The sequence below is a fragment of the Lagenorhynchus albirostris genome, chromosome 5 (genome assembly GCF_949774975.1).
Source record: "Lagenorhynchus albirostris chromosome 5, mLagAlb1.1, whole genome shotgun sequence".
Classification (NCBI taxonomy): Eukaryota; Metazoa; Chordata; class Mammalia; order Artiodactyla; family Delphinidae; genus Lagenorhynchus; species Lagenorhynchus albirostris.
The window spans coordinates 64,277,966-64,304,425 of NC_083099.1; the positions used below are offsets into that span (position 1 = coordinate 64,277,966).

The 26,460-nt window shown below is 40.8% G+C and overlaps 1 protein-coding gene across 3 annotated transcripts in view; it reads right to left on the reverse strand.

Moving 5' to 3' along the window:
• Positions 1–15,546, reverse strand: part of IGF2BP2 (insulin like growth factor 2 mRNA binding protein 2) — a 160,602-nt gene extending 145,056 nt beyond the window's left edge. For 2 of the 3 annotated variants that reach the window (XM_060150229.1, XM_060150228.1), the window contains exons 1-2: positions 15,302–15,546; positions 13,666–13,726 (exon numbers count right to left, since the gene is read on the reverse strand). In XM_060150229.1, the coding sequence (XP_060006212.1) occupies positions 13,666–13,726; positions 15,302–15,479 (239 nt within the window). In that variant the 5' untranslated portion in view covers positions 15,480–15,546. Of the gene's footprint in view, positions 1–13,665; positions 13,727–13,850; positions 13,956–15,301 lie in introns of those variants that run through there. The other variant, XM_060150230.1, reaches the window with a different exon arrangement.
• Positions 15,547–26,460: the final 10,914 nt, after the last annotated feature.

Here is a 26,460-nt window from a genome sequence, read left to right on the forward strand (position 1 = left end):
AAAATTGCCTTTGAGAAAAAAAAATTCTATTAAAACTATACTTTAATTCTAATAATTACTTCTAACTTAACTTTCAGTCTTATATCAAGTAGCCGCTTTCAGAAGAGCTCCACTTGGATATCTCACATGACATCAAACTCAACATACCCAAAATGTGATTTCCTTCTTAAAAGCTACTCTCTCCCCAAGATTGTTTTTTTTACCATGGCATCACTCTCACCTCACAATTCAATCTACTTACCTATCACCAAGTTGTCCACTCTATTATGCCTTACCATAGATGACTTGCTAACTTAACAGTTCTCCAAGACAAGGGCTTTACCTCACCATTATGGTGATCACTAATGGGCTATTTCATTATGTATGTAAATTATAGAACAAAAAGATACATTTAAAAAATGCTAATTCCAACTGTCAGAGAAGTGTTTTGTTTTTCTTGTCTTGTCTTTTCTTTTTTTTAAAAAAGGTCCCTTAGGCAATTGGCAGTTCTCATTTAGTTTGGCCTTAATGAGTATTTACCCAGGGCCCAGAAGCAGAATCCATATGGCTTTCAATTTCCTCAACTTAAATACAAGAAAGTGCAACAGTAACCAAACATTCTTCAAACGTATTTAAAAGCACATTTTTTTCACCACCAAATTTTCCTACCAAGTACACTCTATGCTTTTCAAACTACCTGCCTTACATCAGATGTTGATTTATAGGCAGAACTCAAGTTCTTATTTTTTAAAATGTTTGCTGGACATATGAGAATCGTATTTTCTTAGGAAATGGTTTAAAACATTATCTATAGTTGGCCTAGTGTTTAACTGGAGAAGAATTTAGACTGATATGGAAACATGTTCCTCCAATTATATGAAAATAGAGGTTTACTTTTTTCTCATGAACATGTATTCTGAAATACTACATAAACTTATAAGAGTGTCACATATTCAGCATATGTAAATTCTATATTTACCAAAGGATTTTAGATGGCTAAATACAACAGAAGCAAAATAAGATCTCTACATAAAGATAAAACTATAGGGTACTCTTTAATGGAGAAAATAATTATTCCAGAAAACTAGACGAAGGATGGTTGCTCTGAGACCTAATTTTAGTTTTGAGCTTCCAAACAGCTATCATTATTAGATAAGAGACATACTAGTTTATCCAGTTTATCAAGAGAAGGACTTTCCCCTCTCACTCACAGACAGCCTTAAAGGTAAGAGATACTAAACATAACAGAGTGTTTTTGACAATATTTTGAAGAGGATGCAGACTTTCATGCGGCAGAGACTGCAAACTGGCAACCCGTGAGCCAGATGAACCTGCTCTCTTCTTTGACTCTCACAGTGTCTCCAAAATTTTTTCAATGGTTGAAAATTTTAAATGTTTAAAATAAGAACTCTGATTTCTGGTTGGAGCTAATAGCTACCCCTCCTACACTCCACAGAACACCCCCCTTTGCCACCACTTATGTCATCTGCAGGAATCTAAGTGTGGACCCCTGTAAATATATGGTGGTTTATTAGAACAGTCTTACTATAAAATAAAACTTGAGTGCATATTATGAAATCATTAATCTTTGAAGACCAATCTGCAGGAAGTTAGAGTGGTAAAGCATAGGGGCATGGAGGAGAGCTCAAAGGGCAGTGTCCCAGTCTCCCTCTCCCTCTCCCTCTCTCCCTCAGGACTATAAGGACTCCCCCCAAGAGTCTTTGGCCCTAAGTTAAGAAATCATCGAAAAAATATTTTTGGAAGTAATATCCTGGTTTTGAACAAGAATCATACATGCAGGACTGATACTGAGAAAGCGCACGTTAGAGTATAATGGCTCAGGTCCCTTCTGATGTGTTGGGCAGCCACTCTACCCAGGTGAAAATATTTTGAAGATCACCTCTGTTCATGGAAGCCCAACACACACACCAGATAAAAGTAGGGCTGCTCTGCTTGAAGAAGGGGTAGGAAGGCCATCCTGCTTGCACCTCCTAAAGCAAAAACTTGTTCTTGATGAATGAGAGGGTCCCATGTCACCAGACCCATCACTGTACAAAGTCAGTTGACTCTAATGGCTCTGCCAAGAGCTAGAGTACAATTATTGCCCAAGGAGCTCCCTGGAAAGTTCCTGAAGGGCAAACAATCTGTGCTGTTGATTGTAGAAAAATCCATAGATTTAGTAGTCTGGCATGCAGTTGGCAAAGCAAACAGTTGTTACTAAAGCGAAAGTGACAGAAGATGGAAGGCCATTCCACAGGATTCACAAGTAAGGGAGGCAGGGTCTAAACTTTCCTCAGGAAAGAGGTTTGCATCTGCTAGAATACCTGATCAAGGAAGGGATGGACTCAAGGCCCAGAATTACACACTATAGGACAGATACTTCCAAACTGTTTTTTCAAAGCAGCAAGCCCCTCTGCTAATCCAAATTCTAGACCAAACTCCAATATATAAAACAACAACGAATGCAGCTGTCTTCCAATTGAAAGGTTGGTAAGAAGACAGGATCCCCCAGGTACATATGTCCACTCCCTCTTCCCATAAATTTGGCATCTCCTCAGAATCCTAAGGCTCCGTGGAACACTCTGTTAAAAGCACTAGTGTGGGGAATAAAACATGTGACTCTGGCCTGGAAATTTTTAAGGCAGGTATTAACACCTTGACCATGATTGTTATAGGTGAACTAAAGCCACAAATCATTTTCAATATCAGAATTACTGTTTTGAAATCACTATTGAAATAGACACATATGGCAAACCATTAATACAAAAATCAATGAACCAAAGAGCTAACTCTTCCCTGGCAAACCTCTTAAGATGTATAAAGAATTACATCAGAACCAGCCACCTGTTCTCAATTCTTTTATAACCCTTACAACAAAATTCCTTTTTAACTTACCTACTTCATAAACCTAAATCCCTGTCTTTATTTCAAATAATGGAGCCACCAGCGCCTTTGTCATTGCAAATCTTTAGTGAAGAATAAAATAAATAAAATCTAAATTTTAAAAAAATATTAAGCAACTAAAAAATTTAAAGAATATTAACCAACCAGCAGTTTGTTTTTTATTCCTTAGAAAGGAGATTAAATCCTATATTTTAAAAAATCTGAGCTTAAAACCTAGTTTCTCAGGCTTCCCTGGTGGCGCAGCGGTTAAGAATCCGCCTGCTATTGCAGGGGACACGGGTTCAAGCCCTGGTCCAGGAAGATCCCACATGCCGCGGAGCAACTAAGCCCGTGCACCTCAACTACTGAAGCCTGCGCACCTAGAGTCCGTGCTCCGCAACTACTGAGCCCGTGTGCCACAACTACTGAAGCCTGCGCACCTAGAGCCCGTGCTCTGCAACAAGAGAAGCCACCGCAGTGAGAGGCCGACGTACCGCAGTGAAGAGTAGCCCCCCGCTCACCACAACTAGAGAAAGCCCGTGCGCAGCAAGGAAGACCCAACGCAGCCAAAAATAAATAAATAAAATTTATTTAAAAAAACACAAAACCTAGTTTCTAAAGATCCTTGATTTCATCATCTTTATCAGCGACACAACTCGGGGAGTTTTAAAGAGCTTAGTTTACAAATTCAGTGTCCATGATTTGAAGACATCACTATCAGTCTGAAGAGAGGGGAAAAAAAGAGTACAGCTGGATCCAGGAGAAAAGCCAGGTTATTTACGCACCCACAAATTTTTTTCTGTTCTTCAATGGTTGTTGTTAGTAGATATTTTTCCTTTACAAAGAATGAACACAAATCCACTTCAGAGGGGAAAAACAGTAGCCTAAACTTTCAGCACTGGGAAATTCCATCCCAAGTTATCAACTACTCACAAAAGCTTATGAGGGTTGACCCCCAGGACCGTGGAGACCATGGAGGAGCGTGTCTGTGGCACGTTCCGAGGAAGCGTGAGCCACAGAGCCCATACATTCCAGCACACTGAGCAAGCACACACATGCCTCCCCACTTCCCCAGACTCCGCCAGCGAGGGGGCACCAGGCTGGAGGCAGGCCCCACACACCAGGCACCTTCCAGTCCTGCCCAGCCATCCCTGCAGAAGTACAAAGGGGAAGGAGAATGAGAGAGAGGAACTGGCCAGTGCAGGGCCTCAAAGAAAGAAATATAAGACCGTTTGTGGGGTAGGCCAACCACATACTCTAAGGGTTTTTAAAAGTCAAAGAACAACTTGTGTGAGCCTCCTGGTCCTGCTACCACCAATGGAATCACTTACTGTCTCCCACCCACCACCAGTGAGTACCAGTCTTTCTCACATGCTCTGGAATTACAGACCGTACAAGCTGCACAACAAAGTTCAGCCACCAATGCTTCTACGGCTACCTGTATCCTTTCTCCCTTCCTCCATTCCTCTTTCTCTCCTTCCTTCCTTTCCTCCTTTCTTCCTCCTTCCTTGCTTCCCTCCTCCCTCTGTTCTTAATAATTGAAGAGGTTAAACTCCAGTTTTTCAGCGTTAAACTCTTTCATCATCTATCTCCGACTCTCTCATATAATGATGCACAAACACTTTTACTCCAAAACCTTATCTACACAATGAAGAGACAAAACATCCATTTTTCAAATATGCATTGTTAAAATCACAAAGATCAAGAGGGACTAAAGTAAAAGGTCTCCACGTAACAAAAACTATACAGCCTGTCCTCACGTAAGCGTTTTAGAAATAGCCTCTATTTCATGAGTTGGTTTGAGGTTAACCTGTCCACAGAACCACCATTCAATGAAACAGTTTTTTGCTTTACTTTCAAAGAGAAAGAGTAAAAAAGAATATATAAATGTGGCAATAAAAATCTTTTCTGATAATACTCTTGACTGAAAAAAGCCATTATTTTTCATCTTATAATAAAATTTTTTTCATAAAATTACCTTATCAAAAAAGCACCACCTCTATATCTACGAAGCAAAATTCTTGTATATCTCATTCCATTGGTAGCATAATTGTATCTCAAGTCCTATTTACTAAAAAAAAAACAAAAAAGTTATGAATGCATAATATGCTTAAGCAGTGTATCAAAAAGAATATACAAATCTTTCTACTCCCTGTGCTTTCAGAATCTTTCATTGTCAAAAAGGTTTAAGGGCTTCCCTGGTGGCACAGTGGTTAAGAATCCGCCTGCCAGTGCAGGGGACATGGGTTCGAGCCCTGATCCGGGAAGATCCCACATGCCACAGAGCAACTAAGCCCGTGTGCCACAACTACTGAGCCTGTTCTCTAGAGCCTTCGAGCCACAGCTACTGAAGCCCATGTGCCTAGAGCCCGTGCTCCACAAAAAGAGAAGCCACCACAATGAGAAGCCCGTGCACAGCAACGAAGACCCAACGCAGCCATTAATTAATTAATTAATTAAAAGGTTTAAAATTTTCTAATGTTAATAAGATGAACCACTCTATAGAAGATAATTTGCAAGAATCCCGTATTTCCATCTCCAAATCATAGACACTTTTTAAAATATACAGATAAAAATGAAAGCATGCCACACTTTGTGCAACACTCTAGGTCCTACACAAAAAAGTCTGAGGTGTTTTTTTCCAGGATTTAAAAAAAGTATCTGGGCCAAAGGCAAAAATACAGACCCTCCCTACCCACCCCACCCCACTGCATACATATGTTTTTTACACTTAACTTTCAACTACAATGATTTTTTTTAATCTTTTTATCTTTAAGTAATTACTAATGCCTCTACTATAGGTCTACTTCAAGAAAGTTTCTTCAAATTATGACTAACACTTTCAGTTGTTTCTCAATTACACTAAATTAAAAATATACTAACTTCAGTTAGTCAGTCCTTTATCTTCCTCAGCATATCTGTTGTATACATGTAAACTTTAGCTCTAATTCTGAGTTAGGAAAAACATACAAAGTTACTCTATTACCTATGTACACATTATCACAACTTCCTACTTTATTGCTAGGGTGCTGTTACTGTATACAAATTAGATGGTAAGCAAGGGTAAGACGCCCACTGCTTCTTTGAAGCAGGTTTGGTCAATAGAAGGAGTTGCTTTGGAGTCCAAAGCTTTACAGCCCTATCTGTGAAAGGGATGAAATTCAGATCTCTCTCGGCTGTATACAAAAAAATATGGAGAAGGCCTAGTCCAATGCCTAGCACATTAACTACTCAGCAAGTATTAGTTACCTTTCTTCCTTTTCCCCATCTTCTGAGTCAGAATTCCACAGAACATGCAATACCCTACTCTGGGCTCTACTAAGTTAAAGAAATGAAATGCCTAGGGAGTTGGAAATAATCTTCTTTCACTTACCTTTTTCTTGATAATTCCTTCCTCCCTTCCACCACCACCATAAATATGATACTACACAAAAGTTAAAGGAAACGAGGATAAATGCAGGCAAAGTTCACAATTAAGGGGAAATGGACTGTTCTTCACATGCTTAGTTATTTAGTATATGCTTTTGAGTGACTATATCATTAATGAGGAACTCAGAGAACTTTAGGGATGCTATCCTATTAACATTCATTTCACTCCCACAGGAGAGGCCAAAGGCCATATTCTGTACAGAAAGTGAATCAGAGAGAGACACCAAATCTCAGGAAAGACTTGGCAGCTACCAGCAAAACACTTAAAACGAAACAGTCCTGCCCTCTGGCAATGGACTGGCTGAAACCTGGAACAAACCCACCCAAGTGATTCCTTGAGCTTGACTTTCCTTTACCATGTGGCACACGGTCTTGACCTGGGCTACCTGTGTAATCTGTGTGGCTCAGCTGTTGAAACATCTTTCTCGGCAATGTCCTATGTCATAATACAAGGAATGCAAACACTAAAAAAAGCAATGTAACAACAACATCAAGATCCAACCTTCTTGGTTAGGCATACCCCACTTCTGTCTATGGGCAAGCACAGTGATACTGCCAGTAATTTAAAAATGACCTCTGTTTCTAATATTTTCTTAAAAACTATAACAAAGTACAGATCATTTGGATTGATTAAGAATAAGATCATTGCAAAGGGTGATTCACAAACAAATCTATATTTATATCTTTCCATCACTCTTGAATGGCAACCTTTGAACAGTACAACACTTTCAGATAACTTCTTTAATTAATAAACAAAGTAAATGTAGGTGAAGTACGCTGGACTGAGAATCAGAAGTTCTAACCCTAGCTTTACTATTTAATAGTAATGTGACCTTAGGTAAATTATTAAATTTCTCTGAGACTGAGTTTTCTCATCTAAAAAAAGGAATAATATTAACTGTCCTTTCTTCTTCACATAATTATTATTTAGAATAAATGAAATAATGTGTTGAAGAGGCTGAGATATTATCAGTACTATGTGAATATGAGATGCAGGCACATAAATATACATTTATCTAGTATTATTTACATGTCAACACATGGAATCATGATATTACCTTTCTGATCACATTTAAAACAAAAATTAAAAGTCCAAGCTTCCCCCATAGGCCAAATCCTCACATGTTGGTACACATTGATTGTATGATAATAAGAAAAACTGAAAATATCATTCTCATTGCAATCGTCCCATACAGATTATCCTGGTCATTAGGTACAACATTTTCCTTGCTATAGATAGATAGAAGAAAGTCTAAAACATGCATCAGAACTCTTAATTTTCATTTAATGGACTTACTGAAATACCTATTTTATGAAATATTCTTGATAATAAACAGAATGGGAAAATTCTAACTAAATCTTCACATTTTAAGAAATAAAGTATAGAACAGATAAATAAATAGGAAATCCAAGAATAAACAAAACATGTGTCCAAAATGTAAGCTTATTATTTAGTGAGAACCAGAGGCTTGGGGAAGAAACATATCTATTAAATGATGGACATCATTTTGGACTTGATTGCCTGCTATTAATTCAAAAGTATCCATTTTCTCTGGTCTACTTATTCAACACCTCAACATGCCATCAAACACTAAACCAAATTAAAGAAACAGTAATTATATTCTCCCTCCTCTTTGGAAGCCAAAGTAACAAAATCTGAATTTTTCTGTAAAAGAAAATAATTTTTCTTCACTATTTTATGGAAAGACCAGACTAAAGTACATGATCAAAACAGGAAAAGAAAAACCTTAAAAATAATGCTCTGAGCACTCTGCAATTTTGCTGCCCAAAATAGAACCCATACAGTCCATGCCACCAAATGAAAATTACAAGTTTGTAAGCATGAAGTCAAATTATAAAGTAAAAGATTTAAAAAAATATTTTAATGGTGATAAATGAAAGGAAAGACTGTTATCTTTACTGGTAGGTGTTTGTTGTTTATTTGCTATTATGTTTTCTTCAGTGATAGTGTTTTGAATGACTACCCAAACTAACTTGAACTTTAATTTGAGTGTAAAAAGGACAAACCTTGACTAACAAATTACTTGGGCAAATTTTGTTAAACAGAACTCTCCCATTCTTCAAATTAAGAAGTTAATCATAACTTTTGGAAATTATGCTTTTGACTAAAATTTTTAGAAAGCTGGTTTAAAAAATTGGTTTAGCCAAACCCCACCACTTTCTTCTTCAACACCAATAAGAACACTGAAGACATTTTGGTGGCATTTAAATATAATTTTTTTTAATATATTTTTGAAATTTATTATTCAACTTTTTTAACAGCCTCCAAAGAAACCAGCTCAATACTATGCTTCTTCTAATGAAACTGATTCTCTCAGAGTACTTTTGTTATGCAAAATAATACAGTCTTCCACAGTATAGAATTTCTAAATGAAAATCCATATTCAAATCTTAAATCTTCTATAGAAAATCAAAGCCTACACAGAATCATTTGCCAATTCTCTTAGTGAGAGGGGACATCCAAGCAAAAGTGAAGGAGAGTAAATTTCCCACAGAATGGTCCTTCCAGTAGCATGCTCACTGAAGAAGCCACTACAGGTGTCTGTGCCCTGGCTCCCACAAGGTTAAACACCTGCAAGAGTTATGCATCACTCAAGGCACATATTATTGCACTTGACTCCCTTTATTTACCACAAGGTTCAAACACCTAGCAATTTTCATTTGCCTTGTCAGGACTAAAATCCAGAACATTTGTTGTTTAATTTAAAGATATCCTCCTCTTCCCTCTTGATACCATCTGTCTGAAACTACTGTCTCCCATAAAACACACACGCACGTGTGCACACACACACACACCCATGTGCACACACCCCGCTGAACCACAGAGATTGATACACTTAAACTCAAATTATGTCCTCTAACAACTGACCAATTGCTCATCTACTTTTGAGGATTTCATTAGCAGACTTGGAAGAGTGATTCAGCAGGAGACAGCAAATATTTAGAAAGCTGAAAGTATCAAATATGTATAAATAGTTCTTACAGAAATCTGATTTTCATAACTTTCTGACTTTTAATAAATGTGCCCAAATTACCACCCTTTTATGCACATTTCAATGTCATTTACATTCCCCCCATCTAAAAAACTGGAACAACCTCTGTAAAATAAAAAGCATTTACTCAAAATAATAGTGAAATGTTGATTTTGATATGTATTAGTTCTAAATCTTCTAACATCCTTTAAAATTTTTCTTCTTAAAGAAAATATATTGTACTTTAGATCATTATGTATAAAAGGTGTTCTACAAATGTTATTAATCTTCTCTCATCTTCTCTATATAAATGATAATCTCAGGCTAACATAATAAAAAATAAAACTCTGAGACCATCCCTTACTGGTCATCTTATACCCAGCCATAATTACAAAGAAACATTATTATTTAAAAAAAACACAATTTGACAAATGTATTACATATCACCAAATCACCTTTTAGAATTAACGTTCATGTGTTTAGCCATCTAGTACTCTTATAAATCACTACAATATAATTTAAAATTGATATGAATTTGTCAAATTGGAAAATCAAGCCCCATATAACATCTATTTCGCTTTGTAGATTTCAATGGCTTTTAATATTTAACCAAATAACGTAAAAAACAATGACCAGTCTTTTAAAAACACAAACTAGAATTTTAAACCTGAATTACCAAGTAATTTTTTTCTTTATTGCTTCTATTTTAATCCCAACACTTATCTCTTAAAGGTCACGAAAATGTGTAATTTTCTATGGCATTACCTAGAACGGCATAAAAAAATTACTAGCCTTTTTTTAAAATGGGAAACTAAATGTCCAACTCAAAGTCAAATCAAAACTAACTTTACAGTAATATATATATGTGTGTGTACATACATATATATGTAAAATATCCACACATGGAATCTATACAATTAAATCCAGGCCTTAATTTCTAATTCAACAAATTCTTGAAATAGGGTACCATATGATTTTAACCTAATAAAGTCTTTTCTGTTGTTACAAAATTAAAAATTGATCCATCAAAAGCCTTTGTTGCAGGGAGGGCTTGAGGTTGGGTGGTTGGGTTTTTTTTTTTTCTTTTTGGTATTTAATTCAACTATACACAATGTAGTACATACAAGCAAAACACAATTGAGATACTGTTTTCTTTAACATTCCTATAGGAGACCAAATTCATTTGCATTGGAGAGAACACAATTACTGATTTTTAACTCATGAAAGACAAATTCATAGCTTTTCCCTACACTACCTCATAGTATTCTCACCATCTCAGTGAAAGCATGTCTAGCACCACTTAGTTACTTCCTAGAAGTGGGCAGAAATTGCATTTTTCAAAGTTTTGTTTCTCACAGAATCATTCAACTTTAGTTACAAAGCACATTCAGGTTAGCGTATGTCTTAGCTCAAAACAATTTATGTAATGTGTGTGTGTGTGTGTGTGTGCATGTGTGTAGATACATATAGTATATAAATTTTTTTTAAACTAAACTCTCATCAACATCAAAAATGAAATTTCTATCAAGGAAGTTTCCACAACTTTTACAGCCCTTTGTCTGTTTTTTCTTCCTTAAGAAATCTTTGATTCATATATGCTACCAAGAAATGCGAATAGAGAAAAAAGAATCAAAGATTTTTATTCAACAGAGCCTGAAGACAACTTAGAAAGTAAGAAAAATAGATGGTTTGTACATGGTTTACATTACAATAATTTGCATTTAATAAGAATGAAGCACATGTGGCAAAAGAAAAAAGAGTTTTCTACTTTTAAGTGACCCTGAGAAAATAATATTATCTAGTCTGTCTACAAAAACAGCACATATAAAATAATGCTAGAATGATATTTAACAAAAGATCCAATTGGTAAGCAAATGGCATGCCAATATTTTCATAACTTAAGATAAAAAACATCTCCTCCCAAGTATCATTAGGTTAAAAAAAATCTATTTGGAATATAGATATTAAAACTGATTCTTGAGAACAGAAAGAAATCAGAACAATATAAAGAAAATGAGCACACACTTGTGGAATGGTTTTTTAAGTAAGCAAGCAATGAGGATGAATTGTTTTCTTCACATTTTCACTTCTACTAACACAAAAACCACATATAGAACTGACTGAAGGCCAACAAATGTACTTTTAACTTGTTAATTTTCATGGAAGTGCAATAAAAGAACACCAAAATAGTCACCATATAACATAAAAGCTTTGGTTTCAAATGTCACAGTACCCTGTTTTTGAGAGTCCCCTCCGTGGTGGAGCCCTGTACATGAGAACACACAGCTGCCTCCTCCCAGGAGTCTGAGCTCAGTACACAACACCAGGCATCAGCTCTCTCTCCCTTAGCCTGCAGTACCAGTAACTAATTTCTGCATTTTAAACTAATAAAGGAAAGGAAGAAAGATCAAAGCTATCCAATCAGAAATGAAGCAGCCCTCTACAGCAGCAGCTTATGCATACATTTGGCATGTCAGACATCTTCAGAGTAGTGAATCATACACAGCGCATTTCAATCTACCTCCTAGGTATTTCATATTACCCACAGTGTTCAAAGAAATCATGTACCAATAGAGCTGTGTAAGTCCTAGATTGCTCTTTATTTAATTAATACTAAAAATTTGGGACAAGCTTTTAATGCTGAACTCTTATAAACACAGCAAAATCATCTAAATGACCCACCAGCTAACAGCAAATAACCTCTGTATTTTGAAAGAAAAAAGTTAAAACGTAATATATTTGTGAGAAGTTTCAAGAGATGTTAATAACTTTAGATAAACTAGTATTTCACTTACATTGCAACATTAAATAATATACTTTGCAACATGAAATGAGACACCAACTAACCAAAGATAAAATTCTACCGATTTTTACTAATTATAACCAAAAAAACCCTCAAAACAATTATACAGCCAACAGAATTAGGTATTTATAGAAAAATAACCCATCAAATATTTTGGGTGCTTCTTTCAAACCTTGTTCAATATGTTCATCCAATATTCAAGTGTTATAAGATGAGTAATTTCAACTTACAGTAAATAGTTAATGTATCAGAAAGCTTCAACTTCGATTTCTCAAGCAAAAAAAAAATTTAAGAAAAGCATACAAACTTAAAATACTTAATTTAAAAACTAATCAGTTGCACATTACATTTCTTCCTAGAGAGAAGAACTAGCTTAATATTACACATGAAACTGCAAATCATAATTTTTACCTCTTTTTTTTTACGTTATTAAGTAGTTTTCTGATATGCCACTGGAATCATTGGCAAACAAAAGATATTCTGTTGCTTAGTTAAAACATATCTGGAAATGTGCACACATTTTTAGAAACCCTTTAAGCAAAACATCTATGTATTTAACAATTGGGATAGTTTGTTTTAAAATCTATTCAATCCTGGCAAAAATCAAGTAAATGGTTACACTATTGAGAATCACAAACTGTAAAGGTAGTAAGTCAAAGACTTCACTTAGAGTCTCCAATTCAGCTACTTAATGACTAATGGTGAAGAAATGTATGTGAATGGGATATAAACTAAGTTACGACACACAGAAAAAAAATCTAGAATGAGTAATAAAGGGCCCAAATTTAAAGTCCACAATAAACTTTAAACAAAGATGTTCTCCCTCATTCTCTCCTCACAGACATTCTCATGTAAGCAAATCACTGTGGAGAAATCCAACCACCACAAAACTTTTTAGTCCTTCATTAACAACAGTGCACTTAAATATAATTATAGATTTCACAGTGATATTTGTTTAGCCTCAAACATATCTTAAAAGCAACAACAACAAGAAAACGCTCAGAAGCAATATTCAGTAGTCTCTGTGACTAAAAAAGTCTGGCTTTTAACTGCCACCTAATCCAAACAACCTACTTGTTTAAAGCACTATGCAAAAATATCGACCCCTTGCTGAATTATTTTATTATCCAACACTAAGGTATCTAAAAAAGAAAACTAATTAATCGCAATAACCGCGAAGTTTAGTTAAGCAATTTAGCTGACACAGTAAATATTTACTCTTAACATCTCACAGGAAGTCTTGACAAGCATTTGTTGCCATTGTGCTGGGGGGCAGGGGTGGGAGTGGCGGGTGGGAGGCAAGTTTTCATAAACAAGTTAAACGGTCCCAGCGAATTTAACACAGCTAGTGTTCGCCACCCACCCCCAATAAGGCACCAGATACTTTCCAAGTACAGTAAACACCTTATATAATGAAAGTAAAAAATGTAGCTTTCTAAACTATTTTAACTCCACTACAAAAACAAACAAACGCCTTTTAAAAAAAACTATACAAGCACATTTTTAAAAACTGAGTGTATTTTTTTTATTTAGACGTAAGACCAATCACACAAAAAAACTAAACAAAATATTATTTACCTGAGCTTTTTGGAGACTGAGTAATCAACTTCCATGATTTTCCCATGCAATTCCACTTTACCTTTAAAACAGAAATTAAAGCACTCAGAACCTTCCTGCGATCAAACCGGCGGGGGGCTAGGAGGGGCACGCACAGAACTCCACGCTCCGGCTCCGCCTTCGGGCGCCCTCAAGGGGTCTCCTACCCTGCTCGAGCTGGGCAAACTTGGTTCCCAGTGGAGAAAAAAGGTGGGCGCCCCATGTCGCCTTGTTCCCCGGGACGAGGTGGCAAGGGTGCGAGCCCGGATCCCGACCCCAGGTATAGCTGTGGGTGGCATTACCGGAAAAACAAATTTAATAAAGAGCGGCGCCAATTTGAAAGGATGAGCTCATTTGAAACTCAAGCTGCAGGGCTGGCGCGGCCCCGCTCCTCTCCGGGCCCCCACCTCTCCATTGCGCTAATCCGGGCTCCGAAGGCTCCGCTGCTCTCCCCTCCCTGCCCTCTCCTCCCGGTGGCCCTGGTGAGACACGCCGAAGCCCCCCGGGGGCCGCTTCCGCGAGAGCCGGGTCCCCGCCTGCTTCTGGTCACCTTGGCCTCGCCGCTGCCCCGCCCCCACCCCGCGCGCCAGTGGGGAAGGGGCTCCGGCCAGGCCGAGGTTCGGGGGGCGCAGGCTCGTGGCCTGGGGGCGAGCGCGGCTCCGAGCGGTGCGTGTGCGGGAGGGAGAGTTGGTGAGTGCGCGCGCGCGCGAGTGTGTGTGTGTGTCGCTCTCCGTCTCCCGTCTGGGCTCCAGCGCTCTCGCGGGCCCCCCGGTCGCCTCTTTCTCGGTTCTCAGTCCGGGCCCCCACCGAGTTGAGACAGGGCACCTCGTAAAAAGGTGCTTCTGGCCGAGCGGGAGGCGGGGGGACAGACGGCGGAAAGCCCCCAGCCCCGAGTTCTTCTCAATAAAATCGGACAAAAAATTCAGAGAAAAATAGGAGCGCTTGAGAGACAAGCGAGAAGGGACTGAGGTTCGGGAGAGGACCGAGAGAGATGTGCCGTCGTGCAAAGGCGGGGTGGGGGGAGCCCCGAAACCTCGGAGGGGATCGTCAGGGTGGCGCCGAGGGGGTGCCAAAAGTGGGGGACCGCGGGGCGAGCTGGGGAGGGGGCTCGAAAGGAGAGTGCGGCTCAGGGGACGCCAGAGGGCGAGAGGTCCTGGGCACGAGGCACGGGAAGGGGTAAGGTCCGGTCAAGAGAGAAGGACATTCAGGGTTTGGGGGGTCCCTGACAAAAGGGGTGACGGGAAGGTCAGGGAAGAAGGGGAGACTGGGGCTCTCTAAGGATGGGGGTGGGGAACTCTGGAAAGCAACTCGGGGAGCCGGAGGAACAAGGGGTGCCCCGGGAGAGCGAGAGAGCCTCGGGAACCCTAGGGGAGGCTCGGGGGTCGCCCCAGGGCTGCGGCTGGGAGGGCAAGGGGTGAGTCCGGAGCCGTGGGGGGAGGGGAGCGGGCCGTCCCAAGAGCGGGCCGGCGGTGAGAGTTGAAGGTCTGGTGCGTGGAAGTGAACGTGCGGGCGCTAAAGCCCCCGCCGGGCGCCGCCCGCAGGGCTCGGCCTCCCTCCGGGCGCCGTCCCGGCCTGAGCTGGGAGAGGCGGGGGGAGGGGGACAGCGCCGACTGCTCACCCGAGAGGGTCTCGATGGCGCGGATGGCCCAGTTCTGGTCGGGGTAGTCCACGAAGGCGTAGCCGGACTTGAGCAGGACCTGTCCCGCCAGGGGCAGCTTCCTGTCCCCGAAGAGCTGCCGGAGGTCGTCGGCAGTGACGGCGGGGCTCAGGTTCCCGATGTAAAGCTTGTTCATCATCCGTCTCTTCCCCGAGAGCCCGCGGCTCCCCCGGCCCGGTACCCGGCGCTCCTCGCCTCCTCCGCTGCCCTCGTCTCCCCTCCTCCTCCTCCGCCCCCCCTCCCCGCCCTCCGCCCGCCCGCCACCCACCCCCACCCTCAGCCTGGCTCCCCCCACCGCGGCCGGCCCGGCCCGCCCGGGGGCAGAGGCGGAGGCGGGGACTCGGCGCGGCTGCCTCCGCGGGGCAGAGTCCCGGGCCGGGCGGCGGCGCGCGGACAAAGCGCTCTCTCTGCCTCCCTCTCTCCCTCTCAAGGCGGTGGCGGGAGGAGGAGCAGCGGCGGGCGGCGGCAGCGCACCCCGCGTGTGTCTGTGTGAGAGTTTGTACGGGCGTGTGCGCAGCCGAGAGTGAGCGAGCGAGCGCCCCCTCCCCGCCCCGCGCCGCTGCGCCCCTCGCCTCGCGCCCCCCGCGCTCCGAGCGCTCCGCGCGGCTACCGGGACTTCTGCCCCGCGCCGGGCGGGCGGAAGCGGGTCGCGGCCTGGGGCTGGGGCTCTCGGGAGCCAGAACCCCGGGCAGGCGCGGCGCGGAGGCCGGGCGAGCGGCGGGGAGGGGAAGGCGCGCCCCGGGCGCGGGTGGGAATGCGCGAGGGGGAGCGGCTGGGAGCCGCAGGCGTAGGAGGGCGAGGGGCTGTGGGAGAGCGTGGAAAGGGGTGTGCGCAAGGTGGACCGGATGTGAGGGCGCGGCTGCAGGGCCGGCGGGAAGGTGTGTCTCGGAGGTGAGAAGCGAGGGCAGGCTGGGAGACCACAACTTTCGCGGCGAGTTGGCCGAGTCCGGCTCCCTGCGCGTTCCCGGGCTGAGCGCTCGCTCGGAGACCCGCTCCCCGCCCCACTCTCCCGGGTAACCGGGCGGCGCGTGTGGTCGAGGGAGCGCGGACGGGGGTCGGGACGCTTGGGGCCGACCGGGCCTTCACGGACCTTGCACCCCGGGGAAGTTGCTCCGGCCCTGAGCCTCAGTTTCCCGGCCCGCGAGGGGAGAAGGAAGGCCAGAGCGGAGCAACGTCCCCTCCGCCCGCACCGCGTGCGCCCGGAACCTCGCGGCCGGCGGCAGCCTGACGTTGGCAGCTGCTCTCTATTCTGGGAAGTGCCTAGGGCTTCCCAAGCCACCGCTGCGAAGCCAGGTGGCGGGTGGGGAGGCGAGCGAGGAGGGGGCAAGGACTGCGGCCGGGAGGACCGACGCTTGCTGCTAGGCTTCGAGGCCGGGTTCAGTACCCCCGCCGGGGTGGTGGGAGGCGAAGGTAACTGGAAGTGGAGGCGCTCAGGCTGTGTAGGAGTTCCCCGAGCATTGGGAAGGGCCCGGAGAGGAAAGAGGTCCTTCCAAGCGGAGGAAACAACGTGACCGACGGAAGAGGCAGGGTTGGGATGAGAGCAGCCCGAGCCGAGGGGCTAGGGAAGGAGCCAGACAGGCTGGAGACCGGTTGCGAGTTCCGGGGCTCGGCTGGAAGTCTGGTGGTTAGAGCCTGGTCCCAGCCAGGAAATGAAGTTCTACAGGGAAGAAAAAAATGGGCAGGATTCAGAGGCGAAGGGGCAGAAGAAGATTCCAAGGTCTGCACTTCTGGGGGCTTTAGGAGAGGTGATAGTTTGACGGGAGAAGTGTGGGTTGGTTATTTATTTATGTATTTTGAGGGCGTTGAGGGTCTCTTGCTGGAGAAGCCACAAATGTAGGGATGGTCTCCTGGCTGGGTTGTGAAGTACTCTCTTTCTCAAGCTCTCCTGTTGACTAAGTGGGTGGAGGGAGCGTGGCTTCTTAAAAATAATTTAAAAAATACACGCTCCTTGGCCCCTTCCTGTGAAGACTGACTGTGAGCTTGGATTTTGTGTTTTCTGTAAGTACTCCCAGGTGATCCTTGTCTAGGAAACACTGGCCGGTGGAAGGTCTTTCGGATTAGGATTCAGACCTCAGGGTTGTGGTATGTAGTGTTCCAGCATCTCTGAGCCTCAGTTTCTTCATCTATAAAGAGAGGATAAAGTGACCAACTCTTGGCTGTTGTGAAGGCTACACAAAGGATAACTGAGTAGTGTGTTGAGACAGTGGACACACACTTAATGTTTGTTTCTTTTCTTTCCCCCAGGAACTCATGAGCTTTAAAATATTTCCTTGTGGGGAAAGATAATTGGTATGATCACCGTCATACTATTTGCTTTATTTTACTTCCAGTGTTTCAAAACTGCACATTCTAAAAGAGAAACAAGAGTGGCAGGGATAATTGGTCTCTGAAAGGTTAGTAAAACTTTTGTGTATAATATTTTCAGACATGTCAATTCCTTGGTCCTACTGCAAACACTTTAGCATGGATCCTCTAGTGGGTAGCAAGCATCTAAAGATTCTTGGCAGAGTTGGCTTCTGGTGAACTCTTCTACCCTGCTTCACCAGGTCACTTTCATATTTCTTTTCTGAAACATAACTGGTCTTTGCTGTAATTTGTGTCTTCTGTCCTGCTGGTGGTTTGTAAACATAGTGCTGGAGAAGAGTTTGATAGGTAACTGATGGGGGATGTGTTTCCACCACACCTCTGATTTGTAGCACCCACAGTTCATTATCTTAGAAGGCAAAGTTAGTTGCTCTTTCACATGATAGAGAATGGAACAGCCTCCGAATGCAAAACAGAAATCCAGAAGTCATTGCCACTGCTTGACAAAACTTTATTTTCTACGTGTTTTCTCCTGAGTTCCCCTACCTCCTCCCTTCCCAGAGAGATGAAATAGAGATTGATCCGGGCTGAATTTAAGGTTAATAAGCAAAAATTTTATGAATGTTGCACTGAGGTCAGAAATTTGGGAAAATTCTTATATTAGGCATATTACTTTTAAAAGCATATATTGACCTTTTCCTCAAGAATTTCAAAACAGTACAGATCCTCATGGTTTTCCAATGGTTCTTTTGGGCAGGATGGTGGTAAGGTGACTGGGTAATGTCACTTTGTAAGTAGGAAAACAAGCCCAGAAAAATAGACTTCTTTCATGGTCATACAGAGGGCTTGAAATATGATTGGCAAACACATGTTAGCCTAACAAAGAGCTCATGAAGTATTAAGGCTTCATCTTGACTTTCATGACCAATATTTTGTCCATGGACAGAGCACCTACTGACAGTATCACTGTGGTGGCCTTAACCTTTGGAGTCTAAAAAACCACAGTGGAAATGTTTTTGTTCAACTAATTATGGTGGTCATTGTGGCCAATGGTTCTAGGTAATACAAGGAGCTGGGAGAGAAAATGAAGCCTATTTCCTGGAAGGCTAAAGGATTTGGAGGCAATTCAGTATTTGATAATACAGTATTTGGTGGTGTCAGCACCTGCCTGCTTGTTGGGAATGATTGGTGGTGGGGTAACTGTTTAGATACTTTTTCCCAAGTTGGCAGAAGACAAATTGTTTGACCTTAGCTGAGTTAATTCACCTCTCTGAACTTCAGATTCCTTGTTTATAAAATAGCCCAACCTACTTGCTCACTATAAACTCCAGTTCCCCTCCACTTTTCATATTTTCCAAATACTGGGCCATCTCAGAGCTGTACTCCTTTACACATACTGCTCCCTTTCCCTGGAATGCATTTCTTCCCCTGGTAAACTGTTTTCTCTTCTGACTTGACCCCAGGATACATACAGCATTTCGTTTATACAGATAAAAAAATATCTTGTCTAGTGGTGATACCCCTGAGGTGTACATTTTGAACAGATGGATTTTATGATATGTGAATTGCATGTCAATTTAAAAAAACTGTATGAGAAAAAAAGTCTTTTTGAGGTCTTGGCTTTTTCATCCTTTCACCAATATCAAACCTGGCATGTACTAGGAACCCAGGTAATATTTGTTGCATAAACCATTATTATCTGAGGTTTGCTCTAAGGATTAAGTGAAAATGTATGAGATGGTACCTACCTTGCATGGCGCTTAACATACAGGAGGAAGAAATGTTCATTTTTCACCTCTTGTTGAATTCATTCATTCATGGCATTACACAGTGTTAGGCACTGAGGATTCAGAAATGGATAAACATCATCCTGCTCAAGGAGTTTATGATCATGGAGGAGGCAGATGTATAAACAGATTATAGTTTGGCATTAGAGGCGCCAGAAAAGACTTTGTGAGCATACAGGAGGAGAGGATGTCTTATTCAGCCTAAGATCAGAGAGGGGATCACCATAGAACTGAAATTGGAAATGTACTTTGAAAGATAAGTAGGGATTTTCTACGATAGGAGAAGGAATGGGAGAGGAAATGCGTCCTAGGTAGAAGGAATCGCATATGCAAAGGCACAGAGACACAAAAAAGCATCTGCTTCACACCTAAAATTAAATCCAAATATTGTTTTAGAATAAGTTTGAGAAAAAGAGAACAGAGAAAATAATGCCAGAAAAACAACAACAAAAACAAGAACCTTCCAGTATTAAAGACATGGATCTCCAGACTGAAGGGGTTTACTGAAGGCTCAACACAAAAGATCCAGAGCAAAAACACACTGTAGGGCTTCCCTGGTGGCGCAGTGGTTTAGAGTCCGCCTGCCGACGCAGGGGACATGGGTTTGTGCCCCGGTCCGGGAAGATCCCACATGCCACGGAGCGGCTAGGCCCATGAGCCATGGCCACTGAGCCTGCACGTCCAGAGCCTGTGCTCTGCAACGGGAGAGCCCACAACCTTGAGAGGCCCGTGTACCGCAAAAAAAAAAAAAAATGCACTGTAAAACTTAAAACCCAAACAAATCCAGCATCTGGGAGAAAAGAGGTCACATAAAAAGGATTTAGAAAGAGAATGGAAATGTATTTCTAAAACAAAGGACTCTAGGAGGCAGTAGAGCAATGCCTTCACAACCAAATGGAAATGATTTCCAGTCTAGAATTCTAAACCTAGTTAGACCATCAATTTAAAAATAGTTGCAAGGATTCAGACATGCCTCCATTTGGGGGGAAGCTACTGGAGGACAAGTGCCAGCAACACCATGAAAGAAGAAGACATGGGATTTGGGAAATGAATCCAGCCCAAGAGACTGAATAGAAGATTCAGAATGCCAGCAATGCAGCCTTTCAGAGAGCAATCAGCACAGGCTGGAACAAGAGAATATATGGCTTGAAAAGTGAGGACTTCAAGGAACAAAAGAATGGAACTCATGTATGAGTGCATAGTAATTATTTCTGATAGAATGGCAGGCATGTTGGAGCATTTGGAAAAAATTAATCACAGGTATATGGAAAATAGGCAAATGGAAAAACAAAGAAATCATTAACTCTAGGAAAAACACATGGTCATACTAGAAAGGAGCAATGGTCATAGGCTCAACAGTGAAAATATTTGTGCAGTCATAATTTAAACACAGATGTATTATCCAAACTGCAAAAGAGAACTTACAAATCAATCAGAAAAAGACAACCATTAAGAAAATGGGAGAGAATATGAATGGGCTAATTCACAGAAGAAGCTCAAATGAACAGTAAACTCAACTCATGAGTAATGGGAAATTAAAACTATTCACAAATATCAAATTGACAAAAGTTGTAAAGTTATGATGAGGCAAGGTATTGGTGAAGGTTAAGAGCATCAGAAACAACCATCCACTGCTGGCAAGAGTATACGTTGATACAATTACTCTGAAGAACAATACGTCAACGTCTAGTAAAACTGAAAATACAGGCCCTTAGCACTCCCTGGCAATCATTCTCCTAGATGGCCTTTTCTTATATCATCTCTCTTCACACTCTCCAGTTGCTCTTCATCCACTCTAGGTCTCAGTCTCAGCAGGTAACCTTGCTTTCTATTTCACTGAGAAAATAGAAGCAATCAGAAGGGCACTCCAACGAATCCCCACTATGTCTGCCCACATACCTGCACCTGTGCCCATAGATTCTGCCTTCCCTCCTGTTACTATAGATGACTGACTATGCAGGATCCAGAAGAGGGAAAAACTGGTGAGTGCAGAGAAAATGAACAAACGTGCACACCCTCTGACCTAGCAGTTTCTCCTCTGAAGAGCTACATGTGCACAGGGAAACATACAAGGTTCACAGTAGCACTGGGATAGTGAAAAACTGGAACCCAAATGTCCACCAGTAAGGAAATGGATTTAAAAATAAATCAGGGTATAGTCATAAATTGAATATTACACATCAGGTCAAAGGGTATGCATGTTATTTGTTTTCTCTGGAATCATTGGTTTTTCCCTCTTCTGGATGAAATAAATGAAATAGGCTACATGTTTCAGTTAAAAACCAGACCATATCATGCTGAATGAAAAGTTATATTTCAGAAGGATGTATTGAATATTTATGATATCATTTCTAAAGTTTGAAAACATGCAAAACCAGTTCTATCGCTGATATGGATATATTTGTATAGTATAAATGTATAAAAATATGCATGGGAATGACAAACTTCAAATTTGGCATAATGATGATCTCTAGGGAAGCTCCAAACTTGGAATAATAGTTACCTCTTGGAGGATAGAAAAGGGACTAGGAGATGGAGGGGCACACATGGAATTTTCATTGTAACTGGTTTTTGTTTTTAAAGCTAGGTAAATGGATGTTTGTTATCTTTTTTTACCTCTTCAGTAACAAAATTTTTATCACTCTATCTGGCCCAGAATGATTCTCAAACTAAATTAAGCATGGTGGTAATCACCAGAAGAACTTTTAAAATACCGATTCCCAACACCCATCCCTCGAACTCCTGGATGAAAATTTCAAAGCTGGGGCCCAGGGATCTACATTTTTTAAAACTAAAAGTTTTTCTGGTTTATACATATACATACTTATATGTATCTATATATATACAAATATATATAGATACATATATAACATATATAAAATGTTGGACTGATAGGAAGTTTGCAAGAATAGTACAAAGTAGTTATATATAGCATTTATGCAGATTCCTCAAATGTTGATGTTCTACCGTATTTCTTTTATCTTTTTCTCTGAACCATTTGAGAGTAAACTGCAGACGGGATATCCCTTTGTGTCTAAATAACTTCAGCTTATATCTACTTTAAAAAAAAAAAAAAGTCTGTTTATAACCCCAGTGTAATGATCAAAAATAAACAATACTGTTATCTACAAACCTGATTCTGATTTCACCAGTTGTGTCAATGATGTTTGTTATAGCAAAAGAAAATCCAAATCATTTGTTGCATTTGGCTGTTTTGTCTCTTTACTCTCCTTTAATCTGAACAGTTCCTCAGTCGTTCCTTGTTTTTCATGACATTGACACTGTCATGTCAATGACAACGAGGGTCATTGAGAGTAGAGAAAGAGGCTTCTTATTTTGTGCAGTGCCCCTTAATTTGAGTTTTTCTGATGTTTCCTCTTGATTAGGTTCAAGTTGTAGGTTTTCTTGCAGGAATATGGCAGGAGTGATATTGTATATTGTATCGAGATGAGCACGATGCTGATTTGTCCCATTACTAACTTTGGTGATGTTAGCTTTGTTCATTTTCTGAAGGTGGTGTATGTGCACCCAGGTTTCTCTGTTGCAAAGTTACTAATATCTCTTGGGACAATACCTTGAAACTATATAAATACTCTGTTACTTAAAATTTTATATCGTTTCTTGGCTAGATTAATTATTATCATTATAGTTGCCAAATGGTGATTCTAATTTCATCGTTCCTTTTATATTTATTAGTTGGCCTTCTTCCGTAAGGAAGAGCTTTCCTTTCCCCTCCCTCTGTATATATTATATCAGTGTAGACTAATGGATTCCTGTTTTATTCAAAGTGTTATAGACTGTTACTGTCATTAAGTATTTTGATGCTCAGACTGTCCCAGATTTGACCAGTGAGAGCCTCTTCAAGCTGGCTCATGGAAACTTATGACATTGTTCCATGTTTGTACTCTCTCTGCTCAGTCCTATAATCAGCCACTTACCAAGGAGCCCTGGTACTCCTTTAGCAAAGAACAGTATTTAGAACCCAAGATCTACATGCCAGATATGATCATTGCTACACAAATATTGTTGATTCTAGACCCTGACAGCCAAAAGAGCTAGGAAATAGATTATGTATGTAAATACTCACACAAGCTGATCTATACCAGTCTATATTTACCCGTCTATCTTTACCTATCTATTACTATGTGTATTAAAAATCACAAGTTCACACTGATACCTCTGATTCCAGTGAAACACTGCAGGGTTCATTTTCTCCTCCTTCCCACTTTTCTTATTTGTAACTCTCCTTTAACTGTGAGAAACCTGGCTCTCATTAACCACAATGTATTTACTTATTTGATCAGTCATAGAATACACAGAATTGCTAACCCACACTTCTGAGAAAAAAGAAGGCTATTAACTAGGGTTCTAACTATTATTAGTTTAGAGTTCTTTTCTGTTTAGCCTGAGAGTGTCCAGTCCAAATACAGTGTTCAAAAGTCACTTGAGTTTTATTTCCCACTTCAGTGTTGGTTCTCTTATTCATTTGAAATTTGGTTAGTTTGTTTTTGTACATTTTAGTTTTTCCCTCCATCTTTGTTGATTTTCTCTTTCTTTTTTTTTTGTTGTTGAATATATAAAACATTAACATGGTTCCAAAACACAGAAGGTATAGTCAAATGATTTCCATCCCTCCCCCTTCCTTGTATTCTATCCAACCCATCCCCACACATCCTCTGAGGGTAACCAATCTTTTTAGTCTCTAGTTTATCTTTCCTTTGTTTCCTTTTGCACAAATGAACATACACATATATGATTTCTTATTCCCCCTTTTTCATACAAAAAAAATAGCATACTGCAGATAATCTTTTGCACTTTGATATCTTCACTTAACAATATATCGTGGAAATCATATCAGTTCATAGAGATCTTATTCATTTTTTTCTTCTTTTAACAGCACCATATTACTCATATGTCTCATATATATGCATGTCAGTGGCCTCCAATATTTTTTAATTTTGTAAACGATGATGCTGTGAATAACTTTTATGTGTGTGTTTTTGTACTGTTGGAGGTTTATCTTCAGGGTAAATTCTTAGGAATGGGATTGCTAGGTTAAAAGAGTATGCGTGCATACACATGTATGTTTGAAATATATTTTGTGAAATTCTCCTCCATAAAGATTATACCAATTTGCATTCCCACTAGCAGTGTATAAGAGCGCAGTGTATACAGCCTGCCAACAAGGTGTGTGATTATATTCTTAATTTTTTCCAACCTGATTGGTGAGAGATGATATATCAGTGTAGTTTTAATTTGTATTTCTCTTATTATGAATGAGAAGAAACTTCTTTTCATATGTTTAAGGATCATCTTTATTTCCTTTTTTGGTACATTTTCTGCTCATGTCTTTTGTCCATTCTTCTATTGGATTTTGATCTATTTTTTGCCTAATTTTTATGAGTTACTTAAATATTAAGGATATAAGCCCTTTATCTGTGATACATGTTATAAATATTTTCTCCCAGGTTTTAATTGTCTTTTGACTTTGTTTATGATGTTACTTTTCCCATGCAAAGTTTTATGCAATCGAGTTTATCAATATTTTCTTTCATTCCATTTGATTTTGAGTTATAGTTAGAAAGCTTTTCTCTACACCCAGGTTAAAGAGGAATTCATTCATTTTTTTGTTTTTTAAATAGGACTTGTGTGGTTTCATTTTTTAATTTAGATCCCTGATCCATTTGGAATTTATTCTTGTGTGTGGTATGAGGTATGGGTCTAATTTTACCTTTTTTCCCCTTAAAGAGCTAACTAGTTTTTCCAGTAGTATTTATTTAAAAGTCCTTCAGCCCAGGTATTTTGATATGCCACCTTTATCACACACTAAAGTTTCATATGTATTTGGTTCTATTTCTGGACTTTCTTTTCTACTGGTCTATCTATTCATGTGTCCATACCCCACTGTTTAATTATAAAGGCTTTATAGTATGTTTCATGTCCAGTATGCCTAGTACCCCTTGTAGCGTTTTTCTTCCTTTCTTTCTTTCTTTTTTTAGTTTTTAAAAATTTTTCTGTTTTCCTGTCTATTCTTGTTTGTTTTTCCAAATGAAGTTTGGTATCAGCTTGTCAAGCTCCATAAAAAGTTGTTGGTATTTCATTCAGATCACATTACATTATAAATTAACTTAGAGATAACAGGCATCTTTATGATGTTAAATCATCCTAAGAACAAAGGCTATCTTTCCACTCACCAATCTAATTTAATTTAAAAAAAACTGGGTTCTAACTATGTTGGAGAGAGATGGGGAAGAGCCAAAGGTCATTGACCTTAATGGGAAGTCAATAGATAACGGCTAAAATTGGTAAGGCAAGGAATGGTACAGGCAGATTAGTTAGAAATACATAGATAAATGCCAAGGGAAAGAGCTACAAGAGTGAGAGGATTTTTCTTTTTTTAATTTTTTTTTTTGCTGTACGCCCTCTCACTGCTGTGGCCTCTCCTGTTGTGGAGCACAGGCTCCAGACGCGCAGGCTCAGCGGCCATGGCTCACGGGCCCAGCCGCTCTGCAGCATGTGGGATCTTCCCCGACTGGGGCACGAACCCGTCTCCCCTGCATTGGCAGGCGGACTCTCAACCACTGCGCCACCAGGGAAGCCCCCCCCCTTTTTTTTTAAGGAGGCTTTTAGTACATATATTAGTCAGGGTCCTGGTAGGAAACAGATGGCACACTCAATCAGAGTGATTGTGAATATTAGTAAAAGTGCTGTTTAGAGGTGTGGGTGGGTAAAAGGATATAAACAAGGCCTGGTGCAGCACCCTGCCACTAGCAGCAACAGGGAGCCATTACCACGCTTGGCCTAAAGAGTGACAGGAGGAAGGGACAATTTAAAGGAACCGAGTGAACTGTAGGAGAGGACAGCCCAATAGAAACCTTGGACTTGAGTTGAACATAGTTACTGCTCACTGCAGCATGACAGGTTGAGAGCATGACAAGGAGGGAATAATTATCATCTTACTCTTCTCCCACTCTTCCCAGTGCCTTCTAATAGCTGAACCAAAGCAGAAGGCAGAGGGCAAAGGCATAT